This window comes from Phaenicophaeus curvirostris, chromosome 12, assembly GCF_032191515.1.
Source record: "Phaenicophaeus curvirostris isolate KB17595 chromosome 12, BPBGC_Pcur_1.0, whole genome shotgun sequence".
Lineage (NCBI taxonomy): Eukaryota > Metazoa > Chordata > Aves > Cuculiformes > Cuculidae > Phaenicophaeus > Phaenicophaeus curvirostris.
In genome coordinates, this window is record NC_091403.1 from 11131298 (window position 1) to 11154368 (window position 23071).

Sequence of the window (23071 nt, forward strand, 5' to 3'; positions counted from 1 at the left end):
TCCAAATCCCATACTTTCAAAATTTGAGTATTTTTTTTTCATCTGTTAAACACTGTGGTTACAAGAGGTAATGTATTTTTGCAGATATGATGTCTGCTCGTGAGTGGCTGTCATCTTTTTTTCTTTTTTCTCCCTCAGCTGCATTGCCCCAGCCTGAATTTTGTCCATCTCTTTTCCACATTTTTATAGGATCTGTGTGGCCTGTCTCTATTTCTTTCTCTCAGGTTTCCTGTGTTGTTTCCTACTGCTGCATTTTGGTTTTGCTCTCATTTCTTTCCTCTCATGACAGACAGCTGAATGTGTGAATGGAGCAGGGTGGGTTGCAGGAGTACAGAACATGCCATCATCTCACTGGGTGCATCACGCCTTCCCCATACAGAGCTGAACATCATCTGCTCTCACATCTGCCATCACTAGCCAGAGGGTCCCAGTGGCCTCCTGGAACTGGCAGAGAGGCTCTGCCACTCTACTGCACGGGCAGTTCTTAACATCATTGTGGGCTGTGCCAAAGCTTTGTCCCCCAAGGGCAAAATGAAATGAAAGTTGACAAAATAATGTGTCCTTTTAACTTTAAGCAGTAATGAACGTGCAGTAGCCCACTCATAGATCTGGCCCGTGCGCTGCCTGGGTCGATGGTGATCCCAGGGTACTGGAAGAAGGGATGTGTTTGTGCTGTGCTGGGCGTTCATCAGCTTAGAGCAAGTCCATTGTTTGGAAAGCAAATGATCAGAGCAATTAGGCTGAATCACTCCCTGCAAACACGCTGATTAATTTAGACTTTCTGTGTTTTCAGGGTATCTGCAATTACACCATTAGTCCTTCAGTTTTATTAATTATTGAGATTTATTAGGCAACTTTTCACACTTCTTTTTGAAAGGCGTAATCATGGCTAATTTAAAACTGCTAAGAATTTGAATGGTGCTGGGTACTTATTTTGATGTTTTCTGGATCCTGTGTAGCTCTGCATACAAGGGCTTGTGCTACAAGCATTTGTCTATGCCAAGTTGGGTTTCTGGATGTGCAATGTGTGCAGCTGAAACTTTGCCCTCATACACAGTGATCCGTACAAGTCTCCCTGTAGGACTGGCTGTGGGAGATGAATTAATCCATTATATACATAGGCACTTTTGCTAAATTAATGGTAAATTATGAAATATAGGAGTGCCAGCACTCGAAGAGAGTACCTAGGAGCCAGAGAATACCTGTGACTCTTTGTAGATAACTGTAATTTAATTAATGGCTTTCTTAATTTGAGCTCTATCAGTCATCAGAGCAGGTTCTTGGGGTCAGCTGCCTATGTTAACAGCTCACACCAAATCTTTCTGGGACCCCTACAGGGAGATTTTGTAAGGCCAAAGACTTAGAATACAATAAAATAGAACTTCTTACACCAGAGGTCCTTGATGCTGGCTAATGATGCCAAAGTTGCTTCTGCCCTATCCTCGTTCATGCCTGTATCTCAGCTGGGAGTATGATGTTCAGTTGGACTAGTGGTGTTTTGGTAGAGTCTTGGGTTTTTTTCTTGTTTTATTTTATTTTTTTTAAACATTATTTCTAAAGTGTCTTGCGTAGAATATCCTGCCTCTGCTTTTATTCTCTGAATGTTCAGTTCTGGCTTTTATTCTCTTGTGGTTTCTTTCCCTATCAACTGTGAGTTTGTATGCGTTCTTCACACTTCTTTGGTCTTTTTGGTTTATTTATTTTCTTTTTGTTGTGGTTTGTTTTGTTCTTGTTTGATGGGTAAGTTTCCTTCGGAACCTAATAGTGATGCTTGTTTTCAAGTCATATTTCCCTTCCATCTGGCCATGTAAAACTAGGTGGGCACAAAATTTTCCAAAATGACCTGACTGTCCTGCCAGCAAAATACTTTTTTCCAATTTCCGCTTTAAACCTTGATCTCAGCTATTTCACTACAAGAATTTAGTGGGTTTCCACTTAAAAAGAAAAGTGTGTGTTCCATTTTAAAGTGCCTTTTACTCCTTGTTGTAAATAACCTTGGTAATTCAATTTCTAGGAAGATTTTAAGAAACTTGTTATTTACATGCATATAAAATAAATCCTTCATTTCCTTCTTCAGATTAAAATTTAGTTTTTCAACCGAAACTTAAGATGGCCTAGGTTATATTTCACATTGTTCTTTGATTTTTCAGGATTTTAAAATAGCTTGGTGGTAACTTTTTTTAATTTATGTAATAAGACTTGTTTCATATGTTACATTTCCTGTAAGTTCACTCCTACAAAATAGCATATGCATTGAAATATCGGGTCTTCTGGTTTGTTTTTTTTTTCCTAATTATAAAGCAGGTATGCAGTAGTATTAAACACAGTTGATGTGTTACATCTCTCGGTAGCTGCTAGAGGGCAGCAGTATCCATTTAAAACCACCATTAACAGTTTCTTGGGCTACTGAACCCTCCTCTGCTGCTGTGTCCCAGCAACTTTTGCTCACTGAAGCTTGTTCAGATTTCAGGTCTGCCTGTGCTTGTTGTTGTTCAGTGTTAGTGAAGGAAAATAGAAGTAAAATATTACAGAAATGAATTGAAGGGAGCATCACTATTGAGATGCATGATCTAATGGAAAAACAGGTCCAGCTGATGGAATAGTTTTTTTAGAGGTCATCCTTTCTTTTTACTCTTACTGGGTATGTTTTAGCCTGAGAAGCAGATAGTCCTGTTTGTTTTCCATGTTTTGTCAATATATTTTACTGTGTGAGAACTTGTCATTGTGTAATCCTTAATTTAGCCTCAAAGCATCCCACCTTGCCTTTCCCACCAGAGAGGTATTTTTCTCAGAATAAATTCTCAAATTATTTCAAGAATAATCAGTCTCCTTGTGTTACCCTGTTGACCTGTGGTTACAGCTGACATGACTGAAAGGAACAGGTTCAGACCATGCATTGCAGAAGAGCCTGAGTGCATGTACTTAAAAGTTGATATGATTACCTTCACTAGGAAATGCCTGGTGAACAGCTTTTTTATTTTTAAAAGGTCTGGCTTCTTCCAAAAATTATTGGGTGTTTGTCATGTTTAAATGAAAATTGTAAAAATATATGCTTTTTTAGACCAGTTCATCTCTAAAATAACTAGGCACTTCTTTAAAAAGTTGTGCTCTTTTGGATAGACTGTGTATTGTCTCTAATAAATAACTTGTATATTGTCTCTAATAAATAATGCAGACATCTTTCTGATCTTGAATCCAGAAAGTATCAACCCTTGAATTCAATTGCAGTTAATTTACAGTGTGTACTGCTCATCCCATCAGGTGGGGCTTGAACACTTGACTTTTTTTCTCATTCCCTGTCTCCTTTTTAACCTTGGTTTGTTGACTTGGACAAAATCTGTGGCATCTTAAAGAAAAACAGAAATGAGCATGCTGAACCAGGGAGGTGCAAGAACTTCATCAACATGCCGGGAAGAATCCAGAGCAAACCTTGAAAGCCCCCAAAGAGGCTGTGGTGCCAAATCCAGCCCCGTCATTTCTCTCAACCGTCCATGTCCACTCGATATAACACCACCAAGCCCTAGTGTGCACCATCTTCTGCCACAGAGGTGAAAGCCCATCTGTTTGCTGACATGGAGGTGTCAGCCCATCATTTGTATGATCCAGGAGCTGTGCTCCTGTGCTGCCGACCCCTTTCGCCCGCCTGCCTAGTTGAGATGTTACCCCTCTGACAGCCAGACAGGCGAGCACTGCTGAAACCTGTGCCCCTCCACAATTATTTTCCCTAACAATTAACACCGGTACTAACTTGACACCTTTTCCTTGTTTGGCTTTTGTAAACCATCATCCCTTTTTCTATTAATTCCCGGCATTAATATTTTCTTTCGCACAAGTGCCACCGTTCACCCGTGAAACAGTTTGAACATTATGTAGCTGTCAAGATAGCGAGGGATTACCCAGTGTGCCTTGCTGGAGTAAGTGACACCACTGAGGCCGTGGTTTGAGATGTTTATTTTGAGAGGAAGCTGACAAGCATGAAGGCCTGATCCCAGAGCGGCAATCTTATTTAATTAAAGGCCTCTCTTTATTATAGCTTTTTCCCCCTCACTGTTTTTTATATATTTTTATATAAAGACTCATATAAATAAAGATATTGATTTAATGTACATAAATATGTTTTTATATATAAGTATATAAAATATGGATAATATAAAGGAAGAAATTATTTTTTAATGTGTGTGTATATGTATATACAAGAATAATTGCTAGAGCTTGGCTCACATGAGCAGTGCTCAGTATTCCATCCCCCCCTTTTATTTTTCCTTCACTGTATAACAACCTGGAAAGCTTTCAGAGCAATAATGCAATTGGGATGCTTTCTTAGCTATAGTTCTCTTTCTTCCCACCCTTGGAGAAAGGGCTTGGACTTTTATACTTGTAGGCATTGAACTTGCTGGCTGTTTGCTTTCTCTGTCTCTTTCTCTCTTTTTGAGTTTTGCCCTCATTCATAGGTTTTCTGTGCCAAAAGCAGAGGAGTTATTGCCCCTTCATGCCTTCATTTTATCAGTTGCTTTCCTTGTCTCATCCAGTAGCTATTTCATGCACAGGATAGGTTGTGGACTTCAGTATTTTTAATAAAGCAGCTTGCTTCTGCTTATCCTGTAAATAAAAACCATGTTGTTTTTTTTTTTTTAACTGTTATTTGTTCCCCCTGCTTCCTTTTTAAAGGAGCTGGAAGAAACAAACACTAAAGGGCTCAATGCTGTTATTTCTTAACTTCTGCATCCTCTGGGGGGCTACTGTGCTCACATGGCGGGACTACAATTTATGTGTGTTCCCACTCACTGTTGAAAGTGTGCTGGTTTTAAGCTTTACATTTTCTGTAAGAGCATAGTCATAGTTCTGAAAATGTATTGTAGGGAAAGGTCTGGTCCTAACCCACTAAAAACAATGAGAAGCTGCCCTATGACTTCCCTGGCTTTGGATCTAGCACTTATTATTATTCTCTCTTGAAGAAGAAGGGAAAAAAACCCTTTTTTTTTTTTTTTACACAAAATGGGGTTGAGTTCAGCAATTACGACTTAGACGACTTAAAAAAAGGATCAGCTGCAGGTAGTATTTGAAAAGCAACTGGTATTTTCCTTCTCTGAATGGGACACCCTTTATGTGTGGAATTGGCCAGGATTCTAGGACTTTTTGCTTTTGAAATGAAAACAGAACAAAAACTTTCTCTAATTCTTAAAAATAATTCCATGTGTCCCAGGGACACAGTTCTTCACAGTATTATGTAATTCCAAATAGATGCTAATGTATAGCTATGTTCTATTGAATCTAAGTCTGTCTTCACGTAACACTGGTTAGAGCTTTAGATATTTAAATATGGATTTTCACTGAACTACTGACAAAATTGAGTATTGGTTTTACACTGGGTTATCCTGAGGTGCTATGTGTTTGTGTACCAGTATCTCTCAGTGGGAACCAGAGGGGACAGCCTCAGATTATTTCTGAATATGTGAAGTTGGTCTTTCCTTGCCGGCAGCCCGCGCTGCAGGCTGGAGGACAGCCAGGACCATTGCATTAGCTCTTACTCTTCTAATGAAATTAAACTGTTAGGAGGGAAGTTTAATTCCAAATACAAGTTATAATACAGACAGTATTGAACGTGACAGATGAACGGCATCTGGGATCAGTTAATTGTATGTGCTGCTACACCTCAGTTTTATTCTTTGCCTTATTTTCAGCTTGTGAGATTTGTTTTTCCAAAGGCTGAATGCATTAGTAAATCAACCATCTAGTTAAAAGAGGAACATGGTGCATGAAGGGTTTGTTTGGTGCCCTGCACAGTGGCTCATGTTGGTGCAGATGCCACTGGTTTAATAACAATAATAAAAAGTTGATTCCCTCTTCTCTTTTCCTTTGACAGCTGCAAGTCTTTCTATTGCTGCCGAGTGGCACAAGCCTCACACTCTGTTCGTGGACATCTGCTCCATAAAAATATGGGACATTATAGGCATGGCAAAATGTGCCACTTGGATTAAAAAATGTGTTACCTGAATACTGTTTGCTGTCTTTACAGACTCTATTCTGCATGTGTTTTTTACCCTGGCTTGGTGAATAATGTCAGTGTTTTTTACTGAAACTTCAAATTTGGATTTAAGTAAATTGACGAGTGACACTAGTGATGAAATCCTGATGGGTATTTTAGCTATTGTTACTGGTTTCCTTCGAGCTCTCATCCAAGTTACGATGCTTTTTGAGTTTTGGTCTTTTTATATATTCATAGTCACATTTTCTTTCTTCTACTGTCTATGTTGTTAGTTGGCTTGTAAATCATCCTTCATCCCTGCTTCTGTTTGCTCTTTTTACAAATTAAAATGTTAACTAAATTGCTAAAGAATAATTAATGTTCTTAAAAAATAACGCTGCAGAGATCAAGCAAACTATGAAGAATTTTTGCTGCCTGCTTTCAGTTTTCTGATTTTGTTCAATAGGTTTCCTGTATGAACTAGAAATTTATATATATGTAATTATGTATATGACTGTAAATACAAAATAAGTAATTACCGTTTATTATTGTAAATAATTGTTTTATGAAAAGACAATTTAAGATTTTGGGGTTATATGGGGACAATGCTAATTATTTTTTTATTAATTATGACAGGTACAAGTGACCCATATGTGAAGTTTAAAGTGAATGGAAAAACTCTATACAAAAGTAAGGTAGTCTACAAGAACCTTAACCCAGTTTGGGATGAAACTGTTGTGCTGCCTGTACAGACCCTTGACCAAAAACTCTGGATCGAGGTAAGTGAAGTGTTGGGTTTAGATTTTTGAAAGATGGGTAAATATTTAAGCAATTATTTTCTACTTTAAAAACGTATGGATTTTTATTCACTGTAGCAGTGTAATATAAAACATGATCCGGTTTAAGACTTTCAGCAATTTCAAATTAAAATGCACATATGTCTTTTCCAGATTTTACTCACATGTTTTACTTTCCATCTGCAAAAACCCAAGTTGAAATAAAACTCCTTGACTGGATATGTTTAAAGCTATGGAGCTAAATTCTGCTCGCTCTTACTGTGCTTGTGCAAACTCAGTGAAACCAATCGCGGTTTCATAAGCACGTTTTAAGAGTGTAATTTGGCTGAGTTGAACAGAATTATTACCTGGGATACAGCCGTGACAAGTAGCAAAGCCTTTTCTCATTATGAGTAACGCTACAGTTACCAGAACTGGAAGCTACCAGTTGTGAGCGCTAATTGCTAAAACATCTGTAGCCAGAAGTACCTGATTTTTGTGCAGCGTTTCATTATGCTATCGTGCAGAGCATAAAGGAACAGGCACAATCCATAAGAGCACACATGTCTCTGTTTACATAATATTAAGAAGATACTTTCAAAATGCTGTTTAAATATTTAGTTAAAAATACAAATTAAAGCAGGGATGGAAAATTATCCCTGAATTATGTCTATGCTTTGATCTTTCAGATACGAAATTTTACTGAAAGGATTTGAAATATCTGTTTTTTTTATTCACTGGGATAAAACTGTCTTATGATGTGAAAACTATAAATATTTATTTTATTTTGCTACCAGGTGTATGATAGAGATTTAACCTCTTCAGACTTCATGGGTTCAGCATTTGTATCACTCACTGAACTTGAACTCAATAGGTAATATATTTATTTAATTAAAGTTTGTTAATGCAGCTTAATTGAGAAACTTAGGAAAATAATGAAACACTTTTAATCTAGCTTGGAATTTGCCTATTCATGAAAACTTATTCTGATAGAAGAGTGGGGCATACATTTAAGAAAAAAATGGCTTGAGATACATCCTGCACATGCATGTGTTTCTCCAGTGTTATGGACTGGATTCAAATCCAGCCTGGATGGAGCCCAGTTCAGCAGAAGGCTCCCTTTCCTTTTCATGTCGAGGAATAAGAGTTCCTATATGCAGCATTGTTTAGGGAGAACTACACCAGAATAATTTATGGAGATGGAAGAAGAAAGTGGCGAGAAGGTTGAGACCCCTTCTTAGCCCCATGTAGCGTGGGGTACTTTTTTTGTACGTGACTGGGCTAGGGAACAGTTTGCCTGGCTGGCTGCAAGCACCCCAATTCCAGCCTCCCCCTGCAGCTATCCATCCCTGCAGCAGCTCATCTGGCCCTGATTTAGTGCGGAGGCAAGCCCTGCGCCTTTTGTCTGCTGCCTCTTGGTCTCAATGTGGAGCTGGAAGCCAGGAATTCAAATTTTAGTTCCCTCTTTTGCACTGCTTTGCTGTGTGACATTTTTTTTGGAGAAAATGAGTTTTCCTTGTGCGGGTGGACTATCTCTCTCATGGCTGCTATATCTGAATTTCTCAAAACATTAATGAATTTATCCGTGAGATAGCACCACCAGGTAAATACCAGCATTCCTGTTTTCAGAGAGGGAACTGAATCACAGAGGAAGATTAAACACAGGCAAAGATAAGGCAGAATAAATATCTCCAAAGTTGAATCCCAGCTGTTAATGTTAGAAAATTCACTTGGATGAGTTTCCCTGTCATTCTTCCCTGTGAAGTGGAGCTAGTAACTTAATTCGGTATGTATCTGCACTCGGAGAGCTGTGAGTCTTAGCAGTACTATATAAACATTATGCTGCATTATTAAAAGAGGCTGTATTTTGTCAGAACTAAGAAGGAGCCCTCTAGATTTCCCATTTTAACATTTAAACTCAATACTGGTAATTTCAGACAAGAAGCTGAAATTTGCACAGCTCAGTCTGACCTTTAATAATGAACTCGAGTTAACTGGAGTCAATAAATGCACAACCTTTTTTTTTTTTTCTTGTAGAACTACTGAGCAGGTTTTAAAACTGGAAGATCCCAACAGTTTGGAAGATGACATGGGAGTGATTGTATTAAACTTGAGTCTAGCAGTCAAGCAAGGAGACTTCAAGAGAAATGTAAGTGGCTTAGGAAGTCAAATTTATAGCTGAAATGTGTGTGTGTGGGTGAAAAGAGCTGGCATAATCTGATTTACTGGGAAATGCCACCATTATTTTCATCCTCCAAGTCTCAATACTGAAATCGAGATAGATCATAACTTTAAAAAAAGCCCCATATCTATCTGGGTAAAAGTTGCTTAGACGTCTGTAGCTGGATGCTTCTGTCTCGTAGCTGTGGTGCGCACTGTGACAGTGTATGGGGGTATGGTGTCTATCACTGCAATGTGCAGGCTGCTGAATGTATGAAGCATACCTGCTCTGATTGCTGTTCCACAGCATACTATTTTCTGATTTCTGCCTAAGAGGGTTTTTTTTTTACCCATGAGAATCTAAAAATATATCCATGTGAAATCTAAAAGCAGAGACTTGATGTTAAGACTTAAACTGCATCAGTCCTGCAGAGGAGCCATTGGCTGAAAGGAGGGCATTGCTCGTAAAAAGCCCGATTTTGCCACTGAGTTTCTTGGCTGAGTTCAATTGAACTTGGCTTCTGATGCTGAAATATGGTGCATTTAGTGATGCTAGAAACACAAGAAAACCTGGGCAGAGGCTGGGAACAGCACGACTGAAGCTGATAGTTTTTAAATTACAGGTCCTGCACGTGGCTTTTTGCTTTTGTTTTCATCCTTTAAGATTCCTGTAGTGTTTTACACAGTGTGGAGCGTATCTGTGTTGGTAAACTCATCCTGTTTGTGGCCAGCAAGGGATGGGGAAAAGCCAAGATCAGGCATTTACTTGGACTGACTTGAAAACCGGAATTAATTTTAAATGTATAATATATATGCACACAGAAAATATTCCTATAAGTCTTCTATATAGTCTGGTATGAAAGTTGTTGTTTACAGCATGTTATTGAATTATAGGTATGGAATTCTAATCGGAATAGGATTATTTATAGAAAAAAATATTTCAAGGGGCTGGAAAGCAAAATAGGAAATAGCTAATGAGTAACGCCTGGCATTCATTATTTATTTTTTAAATAGTTGCCTCTTTGAGAACTGTAAAATCTCAATTAAAATGATTGTAGAGTTATTTCTACCTCAATCTATGATTATTTAAAAGCTAACGATGTGAATTCTCCCTCTAACTTGTACAAGAGTTTTGCTACCACATATGTAACTGGATTGCAGGAAGGGGAAAGCAAAGACATAAAGTTTCTTTAGCAAAAAAAAAAGCAGTTTAGCTATAAGAGCCTCGATTTTTTCTGGGTTTTTTTAGGAAGGCATGGACTAAAGTGGACCCAGCCAGTGAGAAAGAAAATATGTTGGTATAAAGTAGCAGCTTTTGGTACTCTTGGGTGCTTAGTTAACATTCAGAGTGCAGATGATAGCAGAGTTGGTGCACACTGTAATTTTTTTTAAAGACGATGTTTTAAGCCCTCATATTTCAAATGCAAATTGCTCAGCCATTTCCAGTAGAATCAGAATAGTGAAATGGGCTCCGTCCACATTAGCACTTAACAGCAAGATGATTTTTTTTTTCCTTTTTAAATTAGCTTACTGTAGAACCAGATGGCACCAAAAGTATAAGCCATGTTTCTTACTAATGGCTCTGGGTCCCTCCACTTTTTATTCTTGATTAGTTTTTTTATTTTCTCTTTTTTTTTTTTGGTGCAATGCAGGTATTTTGAGTTTGTTGATTGTTATACTCCATGAGGGAGAGGAGGTAGACAAATGCAGTCATAGATCCAGACCCCTACTTAGTTATAAGCTTTTCTAACGCATTTGATAAGCTGCTGTTTGAATGATTCCATTTTATTTTTCTCTGTTTCCTCTCTCTTGGGTTCTCTTTGGTCCAATGATGGGGACCCATATATAGAGATGGTCCAGTCGGAAGAAGCGAACTTCATCCAAGGTAATCCATATTTTTTTCTCTTAAAAAAAGCCCCCTTCCAAAATCTGTGCCCTCCTTTGAAACAGTGTAAGCATAAGAAAACTCTGAAGTGTTGATGCAACATGTCTTAATGTGGTGGCTGTGATACCCTTTGCTTTTTTGATTTTTTTTTTTTCAATGTGATGGGAGATTGCTGCTATTTTTCTTACTGTAGCTGGCATGGTAGTGTCTAGTGGCAATAAGACCCCATTCAGCAAAGAGCTGTAGAAAGAGAGAAAAAAGTGTCTGTGCTAAGGAAATGGATGTAAATTCAACCAAAAAAAAGGAGCTGTGGGAGATGCGAGTTGATTAAGGATTCCTGAAAGGTGGCCAGTAGTTGGTACTGAAGTTGATCACAGGTCTCCTGGATCCCAGTCACCTTCTGCCATGGGAAGAGTTTTGTGAGGCAGTATTTCTTCTGGTTGCTCATGTGGTTAGTGAAATCCCTTTTGTTCTTGGAATGGAGACTGAACAAGTGGTTTTCATTACCAGCAATGTAACAGGATTTCCCACATTTGTGTGTTGCTACCTATCAATGTAACTTGCTTTTCTTGGTCTTCTGTAGTATCCCTGCAGACTTCCATTACTCTTATATTCCTGTACTGTCCCATTCTTGAATTAGATTTTAACTTGTTTGGGAAACAGACTGTGGCTTTTTATTTGTTCTGTAAAGCTTTAATTTGCTATTGAATAAATAACAATAATATAGAAACTGCAGGGCCCAGTACCCAGCTTGAAAGCTATACAGTCTGACTTTATGAAAAGCAGAATTTGGCTTTTATGAGAAAACATACGCATCTTCATATATTCCCTACATAACTATTGCTTTGTGCCTAGATAAATGGAATAATTAACCTGCTCTTGTTTTATTCATTACAACTGCTATTGAGAGGAGCCAGCCCTCACAGGTATTCTGCCAGCAAGTATATTTTTGTCAACAGAAGAATTGCAAGTACAGCCCTTGGAGCTGGATGGCAGCTTGGCGAGCCCCGTTCTGGGGATAACACAGCCCTTCCCTTGGTGCTTGGCGTGGGGAGCCACTAGGCATCCCTGAATGCCACACAACAGAAAGTGGTGGAATAATTTAAGAGCTCAGCCCTTTCGTTTTTAACTGAAGCTCTGCAAATTCCTGTGCCCTCACTCCATCAGTGCAGCTTGATCCCTCACTTTCTCAGACATGCACATACAGCTGTCTCTTGACTCTGGTTGGCTTTGGGTCCCTGGAAAGGGAGACAGGGTTTTAAACTCTGGTTGTTTTTGCCCAGGACAGTCAAACTCCTGTCCTGGTTTCTATTACTAGAACTTAATTTTGATTGTACACTGTATCTTGTTGCATTTTGAATATTTTTTTTTACAAATAGTTTTTTTTTTTTTCACCTTTAGCTGTAAAACATGCTGGCAGGTTGTTCAGTTATTAAGACACTGGCCGGTGCCTCAGCATCTTTCTAAATAAAATTCAGAGATGCTGAAGCATGGTACCGAGTTAGGAGAAGTGAAAGTATTGCTTAAAAGAGGAGGGGGGGAAAAAAGAGCTGCAACGCTGTGCTCTATTCTGTTCCAGTCACTAGAGGGTAGGAGAGCTTCAGTTCTTCCTAGGGAAGACACAGTTCATGCTCCAGCGTGATCTCTAAAGAAAAGCTCTGTGACCATCCTAAGGCAGTAAAAGTATTTCCCAGCATGCGCTGGAAAAATCTGACAAAGCAGTATTTCCTAGTTTATTGATTCTGCTACTGCACTAAAACACTAGTACTGTACATCAATAACCATCTTTAGTTAGGAAACTCTAGTCTGTGGAAGCAGTACTAGCAGTTTGTGGCAGAACATAAAGGCTAGAAAGAAAAATTGTGTGCATAGGGAATATAGGCGTCTAGGGAGGGCACAAGAGGTTATGAAAGAATAGCCAGAGAGTATGATGGGGTAGAAAACAACGTTCCTGGATGAGATAAAGATACATGAATAAGGGGGCAGGGGAAATGGAGAGAGCTCTGTAACAGATACACACACTTGTCTGTTTTTTGGCTACTGAGCTGACTCTGGTTGGTTGTTGCAGAAGAAAAAGACTGTATGCTTTCCATTTGACTAGCCAAACTGTTACAGATGTAAACTTCATCTCTGTTGGTTTAGGCAAATAAAAGTTTTCTATTTTAAATTGCCAATTGTTTTCCTGGTTCTTTTTCTGTTGTTCCCTTTTTTTGTTGTTTTTTGATGTGAAAAAAAATCTCTAATTTTGACCTTTTTATATTATCTAAATATATCCCAAATGACAAGGCTTAGGGTCCTTGCAGGCTTCCCATGTTCACCCTGTTAGCACCCCTGTTGATGGCATTGATACCTGATGCAACCCCATGTCAAATGGGGAAAGGGGTTAACGTGGGTGGTTGTGGATACTCTGCACTCTTGATCATAGAATCATAGAATAACCAGGTTGGAAGAGACCCACTGGATCATCGAGTCCAACCATTCCTATCAAACAGTAAACCATGCCCCTTAGCACCTCGTCCACCCGTGCCTTAAACACCTCCAGGGAAGGTGAATCAACCACCTCCCTGGGCAGCCTGTTGATGTGTGTTCTCTGAGCTCCCTCGCTTTTTGAAGAAAAAACTGCATTCGGACAACGAAAACAGCAGCAGTACAAAATCTCCTGTCTAGCTACAGTTGCTTCACAGTCATTACAAACAGCGTGCAGGAAGGATTTCAGCAACTGAATATTGTCTTTTAAATCATTTTGGTGCAAGAGCTGTTGAACTGGATGATTTAGCTATCTGTTGATTACACACTATATATTTTTTGCTGCTGCTAGAAGGGAATCATCACATATTTGGGTGGACTCCCAAGATGTGGACAGCATCCATGATCCCTCGTTTTTTATGGGAGCTGAGAAGAGCATTGTCCTCCATGGGAGCTGTCTCCAAGAGTACAGCTTTCTTCTTTTTCTCGTGGAGGGTGGTATTGCAGAGGGAAGAGGATACTATTAGGCAGTATTAGTATATGCACCCATATCTGTTTATTGGCAAGCTCTTCTCTCTTTTTCTGTTTTCTTTTCTGGGGCACAGAGGGAGTTGGTAGCTATCGCTGCTGGAGCCCAACATGCTGATGCTCAGTAGCCTTGTTTGTCCCGGGTGGCTTGATTCTCACCCTGAGTGCCCCGCGCACTATTTCCAGCATTTGTACAGCTGACTAACCTTTAACTGTTGAACATCTATGAAGCAAATAAGCAGGTTTGCTTGGGGTGGATTGACCCGCAGCAGTTCAGTCCTGAAACAAAAGCGACGCAGTTGCCACCTTGCTGATTGAATAAATTGGCTGAAAGGCTGACTGGACCCAAGTGCTCCTTGGTGTGTCTTTACAAGGGAAAATCCTTTGCTTTCCTTTTTTTTTTCTTCTGCGTGGGCTGTTAGGTTTCATTTTTGCCTGCCTCATTGTATTTGGCTTTCTCCCACAATACCCTGTGGGCAGCAGCATGCTCTGAGCATTTCACAGAGTGGAAAGACTCACTTGCCACAGGGTCACACATCGTGGCAGCAATCTCGTATCGGTTCACTTGCCTTTCTTGCTGCCCTCTCCTCTTTCCTAGGGGAGACTGCCTCCGCAAAATAGTCTCCCAGCCTAATGAGGAGAGATCCAAGGAGTCTTTCTATTTGCGTGTTGTTGTTTTCTCAAATGGCAAATTACGTGGCCCAGTTTCGATGTTGACCTCTTCACTGGGGTTGCAGCAGGCTTTCTGTTGTCCTGTCTCATCGTTTTAAATGGAAGATGGGAGAGATGGGTTCACTTCACACTTGGCCACCTCGACGTGTCATTTAAATGTACAATTTTTCTGCATCTCTTTATTGCTTCAAAAACAAGTTTGAACTTGGGGCATGTATGTGTGTGTCAGGAAAAGAGACAGATTTGAAAGCAGCCCTGATGCACCAGAGGGGATTTGCCGGGTGTCGATAAAAGGAGATTATATACAAATGGTGTTAGCAGGGAGACTCGAGTTCCCAAAGGACTTTGTGAAGCTGGGTCAATGAGCGGGTTCTTTCCCCTTCAGAGCTCTGGCATTCTTGCTTGTCTCCTATATTTGCCTCTGTGAAGGCAGAATATGGCCCACCTGCTCCTTCTGGTCCAGCTTTCTTCTTTAAACCAGAACCAGAAAGTAACAAAAAATTGTAATATGGTATGAGAAGCTTTTATGTTCATTTTGAAACCACAAACCAGATTCTGGCAATGGTATTGTGAGCACTGATTTTTAATTTTTCTGTTCAGAGACATAGCAACTTTTCTGGGGAAATATTCTTTCTAAGCAGCAGGGAGAAGAAACATCTACAGTTCCTCATGTTGCATGGTCCTGCTCTATGACCAGGCCATACTTTTGCTTCAGAAAAGTTTACCTCATGTTGTACAGTCCCTAAATCTGCAGTAAACAAAGAGTCTTAGCCTTGAAAAGTATCTAGTTTGTTTTTTATGGGTAAAGCATAGTGAATATTCTTGTTTTTATGCTTTTCTTTGTTTGACTTGTTTTAGAGTTGTTTTTTTTTCAAATTGTTGTCCATTTTAAAGCAGCAAACTGCTCGTAAAAGTGACCTCTATGGTATCACTAGCTATTTGCACATAGCCCGGCCAAAATCAGAGATCTGGCTGGAGACAAGTCCTCAAATTCTGGTCAAGGCTATCTTGATTTCAGAAGTGATGGGGGAAAAATTGGGAGTGGGCTAAGCAAACATGTCCAATGTCTTGTGCTCAGGACATGTACCAACTTTCATCATAAAGCATGTTTCCTAATTTCCAGCCCTGTAGCCTATCTCAGCCAACTTTTCGGTACTTCTGCAAGGTACCTTTACTTTGGTCTGGGATGTAGCCAGAGAGTGAGCTAGTGACTGCAGAGAGTTTACAGGAAAATATAGTGGAAGAGACCTGAAGGACTTGGCATCCAGTATGTGAGCACAGCTGGAAAGGGCTAGGGCTCAGCAGGAGGAGCTGAAGTATCTAAGAGGGGAGGCATTAATATCCTGGGAGGTAACAGGGAAAGAGAGGAGCTGGAAAGGTAAAACCACATTAAAATTGTCACTGATTATGCAATTATGTCCTCCTGTTCTGGCCAGTGTAGAGAGGGGCTTTGACTATCCTGGTGTTTCATTGTGAAGGCAGGTTAGTGTAGTGTCTGGGGTGGGGTTTTTTTCAGTGCTTGTTTTTCCCCTGAGTAGCTTTGTTGGACTAATGAGTACATTGCTCAGTGCTCTGCTCTGTAATAGTTTGCCAACTCAGAGGGAGACTATGAAGTTTAATCAATTAGCTCTGTGTAAGTCAGTTTGAAGTGAGTAGGTGCGGAGTATTAGAGAAAGGAGATAAGATTTTTAAAATAAATAATTCAATAGCATTTTCTTGTCCCCCAGGAGGCATTTCCCATAGTGCAGACTTCCCCAGGCAACAGTAAAGTTGAATCATTGATGGTCCAGGTTTGTGGGTCTACCACTCATGTGGGTTTCCCCAGACATGCTTCATTCCAGAAACTGTGAGTGGAGCCTGAAACACTCCCTGTTTAACTATGATTTCCATCAGAGTAGTAAGAGGAACAGCCTGTTAAGTACCTGGCCGGGCTGGAGAGGTGGCCACAGAGCAGGTCTTCAGTGCATGCATAGACAATACAAGGCACAAGAGATCTGCCAGACCTGCTGCACACACAGACTAGGAATGGCCTGGGCATGTCAAGGAAATAAAACATACCTAACGTGATGGTCTGTCTTGCAGAGGCACCAGGCAAGCAGCTGTCCCAGGCTCCATGCTGTTCTGTTTGGAGATAGGCTGGTAATGGTGGCAGAGCTGGATTGGGGGAGGTAGCAAGCGGACTGCAGTCACTGAGCTTGTGTCAAGGTGCTGGAATCACCAATATGCCCTAAACCAGCTGCAAACATCTTGGCTTCTCTATCCCATGTGATGCTTTAAAGCAATGCTAGATCTTGTCCAGAAAGTATCCAGTTCCATTTGTCTGGACACTAACATAACCTTCTTCTGAGATGAGTACAGAGTGCTTTTGCAGCTGCACGGCCATCCGGAAAGGGGGTGCACAAGGCCATGTGCTGGAGACCACCTGTTTTGGAAGGTCAGAACTGATGCATTGCAATGTGCTCTAGTAATACCGAGCTGCAGGCGCTGATTTTTCCTGGGACTGTGTGGAATCCAGACTGGTTTGGGTACCTCCCTACAGTCCTTTGAACTGACAAGTCAGTGGCTAAAAGGGTGGTGTCGTGTATGCTACAGAACTCGGATAGGAAGAGTCCCAGTGCTGGGTGACTCCCTAAAACACTGGCCTGGTTAAAAAATGAAAAGAATCCAAATTTGATTTGAAAACTGGGTGATAGCAACTGTCTTTTGTGTTTAACCTAGAAGCTTTGAAGAGAACTGGATGCTTTGTTTTGAAAAGGAATTGTAATGTGGATAATAAACTTTGGTTGTTTTCTTTTTTTTTTTTTTTTAATGTGTGTGAACTAACATCAAATATCTCTTCCTCCTCCAAGGGAAGGAGTCAGGGGGTAGGGAGGAAAAATCCTTGGTCCTAAAGCAGCAAGTACATCACATCAAACTTGACTATGTTAAATACTAAAATGTTCAAAGTACAACTGAGATAGATAAAGGCTTTGATGGGAAGTGGATATTTCCCAGGGACATTACAAGCAATAATCCAGATGTTATGGTGTAATGCAACGAGTGTCCATGGATAGATGGGGAGCTCAAGCCAAGCAGCGCCTGCTGTAGGCCTTAGCCCTCCACTCCCATGCTGTTACGCCATATGGAAGCAATCTCCAGGCCCCTTTAATAGCCAGCTTTGGATTCCATTTTCACAGGGCTCATAGAGCTAAGTGGAGCTGTTTTATGGACAAGTTAGATAGAAGCCTTTCCAAGATAAACATCCAATTCGAAATTAGGACATACCAAGCTGCAAAATTATTTTAGGGCATATTTCATGGAAGCACTGCCATTTTTCTAAGGCGATTGCCAGACTGTAGAATGCCCTTTGATCCCTTGTGGACATTACTCCCTTTTTTATAAAAAGGATTTTGAAATAGTTCAGTGTTTAGGGAGGAATATATCTGCCGGGACTTTGAAGTATGTCCATGGGAACAGTCGTGCTTTAGCTTTTTGGCCTAAAAGACGAACTTTAAAAAAAAAAAAAAGAAATTACATTGCAGCTGGATTTATGAATCAAAATCTCGTTTTCTTTTTAAAGGTAGGAATTTTTAATCAATGTGCCAGGAAAGCCAAACGAGGTGTTTAAATAGAAGTATATTAATATACTTGTGGGATTTAAAGAGTTTGGTATTTTAACCAGTAAAAAGCAAGTAAAAAACTTGCGAGTTCACCACCCATGATTTAAGAATTTTGTTGCTGGGTAATTGATCCATAAAAAGTAATCTTCAGACATCAGGTGCTTTTGCAATCGTTTTATTTAGCAACAACATTTCTTACTTGCTTTTAAAGCTAACACGTCCTCTTTTAAAGTGACTTGTGAAATCTCCTCCGTCTTGCTCCCACCTGTATGTGACATGATTGAAGCTCTGAAGTGTGGCGAGTTAAAAGTTGCTTCACGAGAATAAAATATGGCAGGATTTTTACTGTGAGAAGAAAAGCATAGCCTTGAGTTTTAATGTTTCCAGCTCACTCCCCCCAAATAAAGGCCTATTTAATCATCCTCTGTCCAATAAAATACTGCCAGTTAGCAAACTGTTAGTGCAGCCGTGCCATGTAGGATGAGGCTGCGAAGGTAACAAATGTGGCTACCAGGTAACCATAACTCCAGATAAAGAGCCTGGTGGTGTCAGTGTTTTTCAGCAGGCATCAGTATTTTTGATTCGTGAGCTTAGTTTCTGGAAGCAGGATCTCCAAAGGCAGCAGGCGAAGAGCTAACATGGATGATGGTTGAGTGATTGAGGAGGTGGAAGATGCATGCTCAGCCTTTCACCTGCCCATAGACTTTATGATTGTGGGCTGTCTCCTCAGAAAGGACAGACCCATGTTTTGTGGTTATGGTTGGAGACATTTAAGAGTTTACTTTAGTTTCCTATCTTCCACCTCTCCTCTCCGGCACTCTTCTGTGTATTTCCCTGAGCTATGGTAACAGATTGCTCTCGGTGCTCAAGGTCTGCTCTTAACAAAGCTCAGCTAGGTTAGCTTAAGTCAACTTCGCTGGTGGTTTAAACTAATCCTTCTGAATTTCCTCTAACGCTGGGCATCATCCCTTCACTGTGCCAGCTGTAGTACAGTATAGACAGAAAAGCCATAGCACCTTTCTGCTCTCCATTACCTCCTTACTCTTGTGGGGGAAATATGGTACCTCTCTTGCTTCTGGTGCTTTTTTATCACAATCATAAAAATGCGGGCTTGGGTGTATAAATATTTTGTGTCATTGACTTACATTTCAGTCAAGTTTCATGCGGAGTATGCGACTCTCTGACTCTTTGCGCAAGAACCAGTTGTGGAATGGGCTGGTCACCATCACGCTCTTGGAGGGGAAGAACATCCCCTGGGGGGGCTTGGCAGAGATTTTTATTCTCCTCAAACTGGGAGATCAAAGATACAAGGTAAGTATTAAAGATTTCCATAATTTTGTTGAAGCAAATAATGTACTTGGTGTTTCTTCTACCGGTGTTGCTACATCAGATGGAACTATTCTTGAATCTCTTCTATGTATGTGAGATCAAAACTAGAAGATCAGATCAGGGACATTAACATTTTACTAATATGTTTTACATGCCAGTATAGCAATAGGAAGTTATGAGTATCCGGTTTTATGCATTGAATGTACTCATCATATTGATAGATGTTTAATATTTATATGAAATGAAATAAAGCTTCATGCATTACACATGTGTTTTGTTCTCTGCCAGTACAGAAGTTAGGTTTGCAGGGTTAGGTGTTGCTGGAAAAGCAGACCTGAAATGGTTCACAGTGCAGGGGAATTTTTTATTTTCATTTTTTTTAATACACCTTTCTTCAAAAATATTTTACTTAAACCAGGAAAAAAAACCCAAACCAAAACAAAAGAAAACCCAACAGAACCATAACACACAGTATAGTCCATGTGTTTGATATGAATTTTTATTCTTCTAGTCTGTGTTTACTTGTATCCAGTACCATTTCATGAGAATCTAAGAAATTAATGGGGTTCTCGAAGATATGCAGTTCATTTCCAAAGTCTAATAAGGAGAAGGGCTATAATTAAAATAATAGTCTGTTGAGAAAGCAAGAGCTCTGCATGTCATGAACTGAAAGTGCGGAGGGAGGAAGTAACAAACCCCCTCCTCTGCAAAGCGTACAGAGCAAATTCACAGAACATACAGATCAGATGCAGGCGCATCTGAAACCTGCACTCTGTCCCTCACATAGGACCTCAAACCAAGGTCATGATATAATGTTTTTATTTAGAAAAGCAGCTTTGGAAAATAATAAATGGGTTAGTTATTTTGGAATAAATATTTGTTATTCTGGTTAAGATCCCTTTTTGTGTTTCTCTTTAATGGTTCGTAGCCTGTGTAGTGAATCTGCAAGACTGCACTGTACGTAGTCACAGAAAATTAAGAAGTTTAAAATGAGGAGTCAAGTAGAATGTTGCCTGCAGTGAGTTAATTGCTTAGTATTTGTGTCTGGGGTCCAACAAAAGTTGAGGACTGCTGCTTTTACACCCTAATAAGACTTCAAATTGGCAGTCCTTCATGTTCTTTCCTGGCATTTATTCAACTTATGAAGTACAATCTCTCATGGTCCAGAAAAGCAGACAAGGTGGGAGAAGTCTCAGTCATGGTCCAGCTAATCCTATCTCCTGTTCTCTCAGTGGCTGTGCTGATATTGATGGTGGGTAGTGTAGTGTGACATGAATTGCAAGTGATTTAAGTCCCAATCTGGTGAATACTCAGAGTAATCTGAACACATGAACAACCTCACTGAACTCAGAGGGACAATTTACAGATATCAAGTTAACTGGATGTTAATAATTTCAAGGCTGCTCCTTCTTTGCCTGTATCTTAACTCAGAAGGGTGAAAAATAGTGGTTTGGGTTCCTGAATTCGTTCAAACCTGTTTTCAGGTGTTTATCCCCGAAAGGTTTATTCTTGTTTTCTTTCAGTGTGAGAGTGACATTGAATAATGACCCAAGTCCACTGAAAGCGGATCTACCTTGCATTTAAGAATTTCTCCAACCATTCATTCATGTCACACTTGCATACTTATCATTAGTGGGAACAGGGAATGAGAGTTTTTAAGGAAGATGAGGCTGTGCGTGATGGGCTGGGAAGCTTTGATTGGAATGACCTTAGTACTTGATGCCCTAACATCTGGCCTTGTTCTTGTAGAAGAATTGATGTGTGCTTAACTGTGGAAATAAGTGCCATTTAAGAAAAGTAAATATTATAACTGCATGTTTTCTAGACACTGTGTAAGAGTGCAAATCCTCAGTGGAGGGAACAGTTTGATTTTCACTACTTCTCTGACAGGAAGGATATGTTGGACATTGAGGTCTGGAGAAAGGATAACAAAAAACATGAGGAGCTTTTGGGAACGTAAGTTTTTTTTGGTGGGGGGTGTTAAGTATAAAAGATAATGATGTTTATTTTTATATACACGTGTATATATTTTTGTAAAATTGGTCTGTTTTCATTACCAGTATCATGCTGTATGTTTCTCTCCTTATTCCAGTCATGTCCAGATGCCTCTTTAATAGTATGTTTATTAAAACCTATTACTGTTATATTACTATTGTATAACCTATTATATTATTATATAATATTAATATAATATTAGTATTATTATATAACCTATTATATTATATAGCCTATTATATAACCTATTATTGATTAACCATGACCTGAATGCAGAGACACGCAAGCTGACTCCACACATGCTGAATGTAAAATCCAAAATACTCTGTGAGTTCAGTGGCAGCCTTTTCTGGGAGAACTGGTGGCAGCAAGGAGGCTGTACTTGTCTGCATTTGCCTGGTGATATTGCTCCAGACTCTCTGTACTCTGCAGGGCTGATTTCTGGCTGAGGGCTGGCAGCAGCTCAGGCATCTTGACCCTCTTTTTGAGTAGCATTGGTCTCCCTTTTCTGTGTTTGCCTCTTGGTGGTGTGTTCTTGTAGCCTTGTTTACATATCAGTCCTGCTACCTGGAATTGCTTTCTTTGGGTAATCTCTTGCCTGTCACCATAGAGGAATGATCTCTGAGGGTTTGGTACCCCCACTATTGCACAAGCTCATGTTGTTTAAAGCATCATTTTCAGGGACAGCCTCGCAGGTGATCTACCTACCTCCTGACTGACCCACACTGGATTTTGTCCCACTGCGTTATTCCATTATAGCTTCGAATTCTCAAGTAATGGTCTTATGCTACATTAGCAGATGAGACTTTTTGTGGGTTAGTAGTTGAACCTTTAAATTTCTTAATGGGAATAGAATATGGTTCCTACTGGGACATCCTGCTCTTTCTGCTCCACTCTAACTCCATCTTGTTCTGTAGAGTGTTAGTCCTGTCTTGGTTTCCTAGTAGTAACCACACCTTTCTTCATGTTGCCTCCTCCCTTCTTTTGGCTTGCAGTGTTTTCATCCAGACCATTCACCCCAAACTGCATCTGCTCTGTTGACTAAATGCAGCAGCACCAGGAACCATTTAATTTACTTGGGTCTGCCCATGCTTATCTGCTGGCAGGATCAGTGCTAAAACCTCTAAATTCTTAGGGGCGGAGATCCTGTCTGCAGTTATTTGCTGTTCTCACCTGGTGAGGGTTTCACAACTTGCTGACTAAATAACAGTAACTCATAAGAACATTCTCTTACTTTAAGCACTCAAATAGTTTGAAACTATTCACTGAGAAGAACAATGCCCTTTGGCTCTACAAATGTTTGTGGTTTTGCAGAGCAGGAAATGCTTTCTGGCTGAATGCTATTGCTCATCACATGGAGAAGTGGCTGAAGATGAATCTGTTCCTTCCATTCTCACAGTTACTTTTATTACTTCTGATGTTTTTTTCAGAGTTAAGAAATGTTGCAGTGTTTGCAGCTTGCCTCTCTTCAGTCTCCCTGGTGCTGGAGCAATTCTTCCTTAGGTTTCCCCCCTCCCCCTTTTTTTTTCCTCTACTGGTTTCTGGCAGGTGGTGTTCAGTGTGGCAAAATATTATCAGCAAAATGCTTATTCTGTTATTACAGATTTCAGCACTAGGTGAGCCTGCATGTGTTAGATTTACCGGAATGTTATTTTTGCTGTCTATGTGGAGAGAAAATATTACTGTTGTTGCGTTA

General features: G+C 40.0%; 1 protein-coding gene across 3 annotated transcripts in view; it reads left to right on the top strand.

Moving 5' to 3' along the window:
- MCTP2 (multiple C2 and transmembrane domain containing 2) overlaps window positions 1-23071 on the top strand; it is a 106311-nt gene that overhangs the window by 12242 nt on the left and 70998 nt on the right. For all 3 annotated transcript variants that reach the window (XM_069866347.1, XM_069866345.1, XM_069866346.1), the window contains 6 exons: window positions 6602-6744; window positions 7539-7615; window positions 8779-8890; window positions 10751-10786; window positions 19204-19362; window positions 21206-21336. In XM_069866347.1, coding sequence (XP_069722448.1) covers window positions 6602-6744; window positions 7539-7615; window positions 8779-8890; window positions 10751-10786; window positions 19204-19362; window positions 21206-21336 — 658 coding nt within the window. The remainder of the gene's footprint in view (window positions 1-6601; window positions 6745-7538; window positions 7616-8778; window positions 8891-10750; window positions 10787-19203; window positions 19363-21205; window positions 21337-23071) is intronic.